Source organism: Clytia hemisphaerica, unplaced genomic scaffold, assembly GCF_902728285.1.
Source record: "Clytia hemisphaerica strain Z4C2 unplaced genomic scaffold, Clytia hemisphaerica genome assembly, whole genome shotgun sequence".
Classification (NCBI taxonomy): domain Eukaryota; kingdom Metazoa; phylum Cnidaria; class Hydrozoa; order Leptothecata; family Clytiidae; genus Clytia; species Clytia hemisphaerica.
Window position 1 is genome coordinate 1,694,426 of NW_027104530.1, and position 11,438 is coordinate 1,705,863.

Genomic DNA, 11,438 nt, shown 5'->3' on the forward strand with positions numbered 1-11,438 from the left:
GATTAATCTTTGATTTCGTTTGATTATGATTATGTTCGATGAGTTTGATTGCAATTAAAATAAATTGGATCACTCCATTAGAGCTTTCTAGCCTGGGCGGCCGGGCGCTTAAGTACCGTAGGAAAGCAAATAAAACCTAAAACAATTGAATCAATTGAACGTAATTGAACATACTCAAATACAATCGAACGTAGTTGAAGCAATCGAATGGCAAATCCTGGGTAATATTCGATTGCAATTCAATTGTGTTCAACTGCGTTCAATTGATTTGGCGTTCGATTCGTTCGATTGACACCGTCTGAAAATGTAAAAAAAATAAGTCATTATTGTGAACTTTGAACATGCTACCGTGAGTGGTCCTAAATCCGACAGCCCTGCCTAAATCCGACCCCCCAAATAACTGCTATGAAAAAAAAATCTATGTTTACAAACATTTACTCTCCAAGTTGAACAATAAACTATATTGCAAGAACTCTCAAAACAAAACATCTAACAAGATGTAAATTTTTAAATGTGATAAAAAAAGCGTGAGTTGTAAAAATAATCATCTCTTCTGAATCCGTTGCTTGTGTTTAAAACGTTAAAAACAATTTTGTAATAAAAAATTATGTTTTGTATAAGGCGACCATCGTAAAATTGTTCTGTTCACGTCGCAACAGGTGTTAAAAATGCATGCGGGCGGACTGGCGGTCAGAAAAATCCCCGGGTTTTTTTAAATCGCTTCTGTAAGTCGGGGGCAGGTGGTGACACAAACAGAATAATTTTTGAATGGTCGCCAGAGCGATCAAGAAAAAAGCTATACGTCAAAAGAACAATTTGCTTTTTCCGTATTTTTTCCCGCTATCTCCGCACCAGAAAATCAGGGGAAAATATGATGCGGTCGGGTGACGCGAAATAGAACAATTTTTTGATGGCCGCCTAAGATAAGAAGCAATTATTCTTATTTGGTTCAATTGGTTCACTGTATCGGTCGTGGCTTCTTCACAAAGACGAAAGACAGATCTGAACTTATTTCGTACTTTCCTGTCTCTTGTTCGTAGTTTTTCTGACTTTCTGGTTATTTGTGAGTTATTTTCTATGTTTTCTAACTTATTGAATGACTTACCGACAGATCGCCACCGGTGGGATTCGAACCCACTAAATGCAAAGTTCCGATGATTTGAAACCCATTGCCTTATCCACTGCGCCACGGACTCATGCCGGGATAGTGCTTCTGACGGCTATTTATAATGTACAAACTGCAGACCAGACTGTATTTAGAGAAAATCACAAAAGAGTGCTTGTTTCGAGCTCCAACCCTAACCCTAACTGTTAATAACCCAATTCCTAGCCAATCTGATACGTAACCACACCCAAACCACACCTATACCCAACCCTACCAGGTCGCCTGCAGGTCCTGACACTATTCCCGCATACCGGATCCGAAAAATAGATACATGTCTTTCGTCTTTACGAAGAAGCTTTCACCCACTGTATCAAATCTCTCAGTTTATTGACACTTTGGTAACTTCATTGCGTCACAGCGAAAGGTTTGTTTTTATTTTAGTTTGTATCTTTGAAAGACCCCATCGAATTTAGCCAGGCAGGGCTGTCGCATTTAGGACCACTCACGGTAAGTGACAGGATGCTTACTCAAAGCATCTATAGTTGTGAGACGGGCTCCAGAGCAATAGATAGATAGATACCGTGAAAAAGGGTAACTTGCATCAGTGGAGGCTAACATGCATAGCCCGCAAATGAATGACTTGGCTGGTCATTAAAATAGAACTACGCAGCTCTGCTCGCAGCTCTACTCTACCATTTTTGTTTTGATTTATTTTTGTATTTTAATGACCAGCTGGGTCTTTCATTTGAGGGCTATGCATGTTAGCCTCCAATGATGCAAGTTACCCTTTTTCACGGTAACTGACCAAGGAAAAAGCTTATTTCGACCACTGGCACACTACTGGGCCATTCCAGAAAATTTCTGTTACCCCCCATCGGACGACGTGCATTTTTTAATTTTTTCTAGCCTCGGAAATAATTTTTCTTTTCCAGTGGTGATCGGAAATTCCAATAAAAATCCATGTACTTTTGCTAAATACATCGGAAATTCCACTCTTTTTTGCCTTTTTTAATTTAATTACCTTGGAAATTCATACATTTTCTTCTCTCACCTTGGAAATTTCGAATTTTGGTGAAAACTTTTGCCCTCGGAAATCCTGTGTCGTCCGCCCCCTGTTACAGACAAATTCTGGAATGGCCCACTGCGCCTCTGTGTGCACCCAATCAAAATTAACAACAGATGCAAAATCTTTCAGTCTATATGCTGGGGGATTTAACCTCTAGCGAAAAGTAGTGTACAATTAGAAAATATATAATGATAACTATATAATGACTGTGAAAACATACTTACACTATCAAACATAAATACCTACAAGGTGAATTCGTGGAGCTGATCGAAGAGCAGGAAGGGGAGTGACAGAGTGAAGGGGACCAGAAGAGAAGGGAATCCAAGCAGAATTTGACGGCCATGTGTATATAATTCCTATCTGTGAATCATATATGTCGGCATATTTGAACGCGAAAGATTTCTTATTCTGTTGTCGATTCAATCAGTCGGTACATTTGTGTTATAGTAAACCTACGCTTTGCATATTGAAAATAATCTTATAAACAAGTTCCGCAAAAGCTCCGCTGTTTTACACAACCGGTTATGTTATTCATTGGCCACACTCACAAACGAAATGATTTTTATAATTCATTTAGGTATTACGGCTAGAAAGTGTGCCCAAACGAGGCCTAAATTCGAATGTTTTGGTTGTAGCGGACCATAGTCACAAGAAGAGACTATGAGCGGACCGGCTAAGCTCACAGTACAACTTTTCAAAGAAGAGAGTGGTCATGCTCAGAGAATGACGGTTCCGAGAATGACGGCTTGAATTTTATCCTTTATTATTGGTAAAATACAAGCAGGTATTTTGCAAGAAGAAGATTCAAATTATTGTTTCTTGATATTTCTGGATTTTGGTTTCTTCTCTCATTATCAGTTAAAGGACTTGGTAGTCATTCTGTTTTATTTTGGCTGGGTGGAAAATTGATTTGCAAATTATTCACAATAGGATTTTCATATTTAATTTGAGACACAAGCTCTCTTTACTCACCCTTAAAGTACAAGTGAAATAGATATGAGTACAGAATCACCTATCCCTGTAGGTGTAACAGAATCAAAAACATCTCCAAGGGATGCTCAAAACATGATGAATCTGGAAACAACTGATCCAGGCCAGATTCTAGGGAGTAATGGTATTTTACCTAATTCGTCTTTGCTTGCCAGTGGTTTGGCTTTGCGCCCAGGAAGTATTACTCCTTCGGACTCATTTATGATCGACTCCCAATATTATAATGATCGCATTAGATCGTTGGAAAGTGAGAAATTAACCATTATGATTGAACACAACAACTTGATCAAAGAGTTCAACAAAAGGATGGAATCACACATGGAAGAAATTAGGTCTTTAAAAGACTCAAATATTCAATATGAAACAGAGCTGAAAGACTTGCAAGAATTATCTGTTTTCTTGGATGATGACCGTAAAAAATGTAGGAAACTTGCTAAAGAATGGCAACGGTTTGGGAGACATACTGTTGCTGTAATGAGAGCAGAAATGCAAGGTTACCAGGACAAAATTAAAAACCTTGAAATTAAACAGCAAAAACTAGTCAAAGAAAATACAGAACTTAGAGATCTATGTGTTTATCTTGATCAACAGCGGTCAGGGGCAGGAATAGATGGCCAAAGTAATGGATTAAACTACTCTGTTTGCCAAGAATGCACTCAGTTAAAGAAAGAGCATGGAACAATTCAAAGAGGAAAAGGCTTATACAATCAAAGTAAGTTCTTTTACTAAAACTAAGTAAAATCATACTTGTAATTTTGAATGTCATCATTGTTATCTAGGATGTCGGCGTTAGGGGAGTTGCCAAAATTAGACATAATCATGATATATAATAGCTTGGGGATCCTAAAATTAGAGTAAAATAGTCAAAAATTTAGAAATACTGATTCAGTGGTGCCAAAAATCTTAAACTGAGATATTTTTTTTCTTACTTCAAAATGATAAAGGAAAAACTCCCCAGTAGCTATTAAATTGATGCTTTATATACCATCAACCCTGTTTTTAAGCATTATACTTAATATCGTTCCTGTTTTAATATGCCTTTTTATCATTACTATTATAGTTCTCCCTTTTCTTTTGACTTTGCTCCTTAGTTAAGAGTGATTTAATCAATTAATCAAACATTCCCTACTATTTGAATGTCATTAGCTAAGTAATAATGTTGTTGTCATAAAATAATGATCCATGACCCCTTGTCATTGAGAATTATTTTTCAAATACCATTCTTATAAGGACAACTAAGACAATTAAATGATCATATTATCTACCACTTGCATTCATACTTTATTTATTTTAGATAAAAAAGGTTTAATTATTTTGATGGATTAATCCATTTTCTAATCTAAATTTAGGATATTTTTGAAAATTACAAGCAAAAAAAAAGCTGGGGGCATGGTAAAAAATTAGAAGAAAATTTTATTTTCAATTTATTTTAAGGTAGGAATTCGGCAATTGATTTTAATCAATTATTATCATTTTATTCAGATATCACTGCAGAAAATTTCCATGATTTGCAAAATCAAGTGGCACAACTTGAAAGAGAAAAAGATTCCCTTCATAAATTATTAGTAAGGAATACTTTTTTTCATCTATCTCTATTTAAAAATTCTCCATTCAAAAAAAATAAGAAATGTATCAATGAAATGTTATTATTATGTTTAGTAACAAGTGAATACTACTCAATTTTTTAATATATCTTGCACCCAAATTTGAGTTATTTCTTTTCCATTTTTAATTAGATGTTCGGAGGGAAAAGTCGGCGTGATAAAAAGCGAGTTTCATTTTCGGTGCCCACCGACGAAGAATACGACTCATCTTCGGTAAGATTTTGTTTATCTGTTAATTTCGTATTACCTCTTGTTTTAAGAAAAAACAAAAGAAAACTGTATCGTCAGTCGATTTTTTCGAAAAGGAATTCAACAAAACTAGGTAGCCCAAATCTTTTCGTTGTACGTGATTCGAAATGACTTTTGTAAATCATCTTTGTTGAAAGCTGGCGTAACCTGAGCAGATTTTTAATGTGTCATAGTTGAAGGGCTGCTTTATTATTTACCTTCTCTTTATGATAGTCAATGCATATTTTTCTTATGATTTGTATCTTTTATCAAAATTCACATACACGTGATAAAGTTTGTTAACAAAATCTAAAAGTTTGAAAATAAAACTTTATGGTAACTTTGTTATACTGTTATCAGTGAAAAGGTGGTTTTCGCGAAATCTTTAGGCTATAAGCTTTTTGACACGAAATAACGTAATAAAGATAAAATAGAGGTCTCCTTTATGACATTTCATCTTTGTAAAAACCTTGAAACAGACTTGTTACAATTACTCCTTAAATCCTTCGAAGTCTCTTTCGGTTTTTTCATCCATTCATCAAAGACATACATTTCAGTGAAAATAAGATTAACTTATCGGATTAACAAGGAAACAATGATTTTGATTTGTATTGTCTGAAATATGCGACCTAACTGTTATTTCTTTAAAAAATCCTGCTTCCTTCTCCCATTTTGATTTTATAAACGGTTTTCCATCTAACAATTTTGTAAGAATTTCACACGTCTCTATAATAATAAGGAAGACTTTATTAAGATGATTGATACCGTTAGCTTCCACATACCTTTTTCTTTAAACAGACCGTACATTTAGTAACCGCCTTGAAGATTATTGTGAGGCAGGGGTTAACGTTTTCACGCTGGATCTTTGCCAAGAGGAGGAGATTCTCTATTAAAAAATCCCGTTCGACTGATCTTGCAAAAACTTCCTAATGAACTATTACGATTACCCCTTGTAGAAAATTGTTTGGAATGTATGCAAAAATTAACTTTGAACTATTATTACAGCTTTAACATTTCTACCATCGTATTATAGACAACGTCGGAGCTTTCGGATCGGTTAGATTTTCCACCGTCCTTTGGAGGAAGTCACGAGAACTTCAATACAATCAGTAAGTTTGCTTTAATACTTAGAATCGTTTATCTTTTACACCCCTGTATCATAAACTTAATATTCTCCAACCTGACTTCTCACTCTATTCTTGTAATTTACCTTTTCTGTTACATAAATATATATCAACCACATTATGTCATTGAATAAAGCTGCATGACCTGAATAAACATGATGGGTTCATTTTTAGTTAGAATCTATATTTCAATTCGTTGCTAGGTTCTAGAACTGTAGTAATTTACGGACCTTTTGTTCGTCTTTAGGCGAGAATTCATTGTCAAATGTACCAAGTATTTTACGAAATGGCTCATTCCCGTTGACCATGAATGGAAGGGGCAAGGTAAGAAAATCTTCATTGTTTTAATAACAAACTTTTGCCCTCTGCTTATCTTAATAATTTCTTTAGGCAACTTAGCTTCGAACATCAAGGAAGATTAAAATCCCTTTCAAGTGCATTCGAAAGTATTTTAATTTTGAAAGTTTACTTTAGAAATCTTAGCTTCATTGAGAATTGGAGGGATCATTAATGCTATTATACATAGCTATCAATCTCACTACTAGCTTGATCACAAGGTCTTAATTATAGGATCGGTAATCGGTAATAATCTTTTTAAATCCGAGATTCGGAATCTCATCAATATAACATCTTTACGCTTAAGTCGATTGTTTATTTCTTTTGGATAACGGGATCTTGAGAAAATTTTAATGGCGCAGGTTGAAAAATCAGTAGCAATATCCTTAATGGTAAATGAGAAAAATATAAGATCACTTTTATTACGGAAGGAATTACGTCCTAATACGTAAGTTCCTCTCGTCCAACACAGTTTTCTCCAAACCCTTAATCTAATGTTGTTTTTTACAAATCATGCTGCTCTATAGAGTTTCATCTAAATATGTTTTTATTAAGCTTTTATTCTGTGAGGTATTGGCATGTCAAACATGCGAGGATTACTAATACCCTCTATATGGGATCCTTTATCATTTATAGCTTCTTTTTTTAATTTTGTGCATTTTTTCTAAGATGCTTCTCTGCCTCTCTTGACAACGCTGTAACTCTCTGATGAATGATTTTAGAAACTAAGCGCTTTTCCTCAATATTCCAATTTTCCTGATTTTTGCCCTTGATATGTTCCAAATCGTAATAAAGGTACTAAAACGTACAAACCATATTCTCGGGTACCCAATAAGAAAGGGGGTTTAGAATAAGCGGGGTACGGAAAAATTCTCATAAGCGGGTGGGGGGGGGGTTGGAATAAGAATGTACTGTATGGAAAATTTTCAAAAAATTAATTAGCGCCCCACCCTGCTTATTAGGTACCCGAGAGTAAGAACCGTATTTCCATACAAGTTACGAAGCCAAAAATAAGCATACTATAAACTTGCGTTTTTTGCTAAAGCTTTTGACTTTTCTCATTGGAGGTTGACTGCCTCTATGATAAAAACATCCGCTATTCTAAAAAAAGTCAAACTGTTTATACTAGAAGTTTTGCTTATAAAATCAAGAAAAACGTCTTTTTAGCTTTTAGCTTGGGTCGATAGGTAAATTAGAAATCAAAACTCTTTTTTTTGATTTTCGTTTCCAGTTGTCGGACATTTCTCCGCGGAACAACGATTTGGCACGCCTTCATCACAACTCACTGTACCAACAAAACTCTTTGAATGAAGAAGAAATCAACGAAATTCGAGAAAAATTGAGCCGAAGTACAACTGGAGATGCCACCTTGAGTGAAAGAGAAATTGCCGTACTTAAAGATATGTGCCATGTAAGATTTTTTTTATTTTTATTTAACATATTAAATATGTAATAACTGTTGTTTGTATGCTCGACTTTAGTCAAAGTCTTGTAGCAAGTCCTCAAAATTAAGGTTTTTAGTTCAAGACACAGTTGCAGTTTATTCTGGCGAATTAAAACTCGAACGGGAATCTCGTTAAATTACGGAGAGATGCGAATTATAGCATTTTACGAAGATATCTCCTCGACGGGGACTGAAAATTAATTTGAATTAAAGAAAGATTCGAATAAAAGAAGTTCGTATTAGCGAGAGTCCGTACTGTATATCATTTACCGGCTTCACATATTTCTTACGTACTCTTTTATCACTGAGAGGAAGAGGAAAATTATTGCCAATAGCTCAGGATTTCCTCATGATAATTGTCTGTCGTTTGTCTCAAATTAAGCGGAGATGAAGCCAATTATTGGAACATGTTTATCCAAAGTATTCGTTTGACATCATAAGTATCGCCTACTAAGCAAAGGAAGCTCAACTTTTTTGAAATCGGAATTTTCATCCGGCGCTGGCCATTATGTTATTTTAAACAAAAACAATTATTTTCACGTTATCAAAGATTTCTTAGCTTTCTCGCCCTCGTTTAGCTTAAAATCTGAACTATTTTAAGCATATTGGTTATATGCCAAACTTACTTATTTAGAAACCCAACTTGGAATTGTGTTCTCTTTTCATTTCAATAATCATCTTTTTTAACTTTTGCAGGTTGCATCGACACAATCGAAACTTCGATCCAACAGTAATGCAAGTAACGCATCCAATTCAAGCTTAAACGCCTCCTTTGACCAATCGCCTTTATCACCGCCACCCGCCCTTAATGAGGTTCCGCTCTATAAGCCCGCACCTCCTGCAGTTGCAACCAAACCTGCCATCCCTAGCAAACCTGCAATGACTTCCTCTAAAGAAGATCTTCTTACTGAAGACAACCCACAACCACTGAATTCTGTTACTGAGTCAGCAGAAAGTAAGAAGCCACAACAGACTGGACCACCACCACTGCCGAGCTATAACGAAATTATGAAAGATGTCGAAGATCGGACGCCTTCGACCGCCAAGGTTGAAGAGAAAGAAAGTGAAAGTGAAACTTGAATTTTTTACCAAAGCTGGGAGGAGAATATTTGGGCTTCATGTAGGATGATATACTGATCAAGTGCCTGTGATAGGAATAAAAAGGGAAGCAACTCGCTTAATCAGGCTCAATCAATTCACTGATTGGTAAACTTTGATGGAATTGAATTCAATGTCTACCAAAGTGTGATAGAAATGTTGCGAAATGCTGCGGGTTTGCTACATGCAAGTAAACACACTTCCATTTTTAAAGAATGTTATATGAAAGCTTTGTTTAACGTAATGGCAAAACAAGACCATTGAGATTGGGACAAAATGCATCGACTGAAAATGGGTCAGTCTACACATAGCCTTACACGTTCAGTCGGGATAAATTATTTTTTTCTACAATCTGATAGAACTACCTTACGTGCATTAGTGGCATGGACAAAATTTTTTACATGTTCTTTTAACTATAGAGTGTCGTCTGTTGCACTGTCATAATGTCGCTATATAAAGCAAATACAGCAGTGCTGTGTTAGCTTTCAATCATGTAAGGATGACTTTAATCGTACTTACAAGAATTCGTGAGTATCAATTTCTGGAATTAAAATGTATCTCTGTTGTATGAAATGAGTTTTGCTAATGGATTCTGATTTGAGGTAATTGATACCCTTTTGATGTATACCGATGACAGTGGCTTTTATATATTTTCTTATTCTTTCTTTTCGTAGTAGAACTCTTTAGTATCGGTATTGTGTAACATTTTCTACTCTTACTAAACAGTATCAAGCTATACATTAGCTACGTGCTTCAAAAAATGCTTCAAAGTTCTGCTATAGTCTGCGGACCCTAATTAACATTTCTATCTAACTGACTGGCTGACTGAATAAATGCACGGGGTAAATCACTTGGCCCCTAGTAGTTAGTTCATGTAATGTTTCCAGCTCACCCAATAAGAGACTTATACGCATGCGTAATTTGTCGTTCTTTTAAACCACATGCAGTTAATTCCCGTGACAATCAAAGAGGGATGAATCTGTAGGCGTGTACAGTCACTTTCGGTCGGGGTTTTTTCGGGGAAATTTGACGTTCTTTTTGTCACTTTTTAATAGTTATTTGTCGTTCTTTTTTTATGGGTCTGGAAACGTTAGATGGACAGTCTCCTACGGCACACTTTGTGTGTTTCTCAGTCTATAATCATTGAATTTTCTTACTGTAAAAACTTTGTTTGATTTTGCTACTATGAAAATTATATTTTGGATAGGTAAGGAAGACTCGTGTTTACTATTTATAAATTAAAATTTATACCACATTAATTGTACATATTTAAAAAATCATTAATAAGAAGATGAATGAAACAGAGTTGCCTTAGTAATGATATTACCATTTAATTTCTATAATAACACCCCTTCTCACAGACCCACTGGTAACCCTTCCCACTTGAAAAATTGGTCAAAATATCGTCCCCGGTGGAAAACCAACCTCCAATTTTTGTCTCCACAATCATGGACAAAAGGTTATAGACAAATGAAATTTCAGTGAAACATGATAAGAAATAGAGCAAAATGACTCTTCAATGTGTCTGAAAGGGGAGGGAAATTAAGAAAAACACTTTTGAAGTAGTGGCATTGCTTTTGAGGGAACCACAAGCAAAAAATCAGCGTTTTGATACTCGTGTAAGCCAGTTATTCTAGCCCTTGTGGTTAGACTGCAAATGGTGACTTTGGAAAGCACCCAGAACCTCTTTGGAACTTGTTTTTGATCGATATTGAAGTATTTTGCAAATATTGCAAAAGTCTACAAACATTTTGTCCATGATTGCACTGAAAACAATCAAATAAACCAATCCTCACTGCTAAATATTCACTATTTTTCCCATCCCCACTGAATTTTCTGACTTTAAAACAAAAGAATTGAAATCCCCATTCGTAAAAAAATATATGAATATTAATCCCCATCGAGTTTCAGTCCGTTAATTTCATCCCCATTGGCTGAAAGATTCCTAACGGGCCTGTGAGAAGGGGGTGTATATTAATACGTTTATCCGTGTGTGTTTACATTATATAGCATATACTTTTCAAAATCTAACACAGTTTTTCTGATCCTCTTTTTCCTGGCAATAATATTTTCTTCTTGCACTTGAAAGAAACTTACTATAATACTGATTTTAGAGACAGGCCTGGCGGAAGCGGGAAGACTGGGGAGCCTTCAGTCCTCCCCACTTATGAGCAAATGAGATTTTTTTCTCAAATTCCTAGCAGCTTTTATATCATTTTGAGCCTTCAACATCCTCATTTTTACGGTTGTTCTGCGGGCCTGAGAGATGGGTAAATAAGATTTTCCTTACAAGAAATTAGGAAAATTGGCAAATTGTAATATATAATTTAGAGTTTATAAGATTTCTCACAAAATGAAGCAGTAAACAATAATTTTTGTTTGGTTTTCATGCTGCAAACATATTGAAAATCGGCAAGCTGTTTCTACCAAAATCAAATTATCA

The 11,438-nt window shown here is 35.3% G+C and overlaps 1 protein-coding gene across 1 annotated transcript; it reads left to right on the plus strand.

Annotated features, from left to right (window-relative positions):
* Positions 1–2,852: 2,852 nt before the first annotated feature.
* Positions 2,853–10,313, plus strand: LOC136822394 (coiled-coil domain-containing protein 85C-like). The gene is made up of 7 exons (XM_067078643.1): positions 2,853–3,873; positions 4,644–4,726; positions 4,898–4,978; positions 6,027–6,102; positions 6,365–6,441; positions 7,685–7,864; positions 8,594–10,313. The coding sequence occupies exons 1-7, from the start codon at positions 3,168–3,170 to the stop codon at positions 8,975–8,977; spliced, it is 1,587 nt and encodes a 528-aa protein (XP_066934744.1). The 5' UTR covers positions 2,853–3,167; the 3' UTR covers positions 8,978–10,313.
* Positions 10,314–11,438: the final 1,125 nt, after the last annotated feature.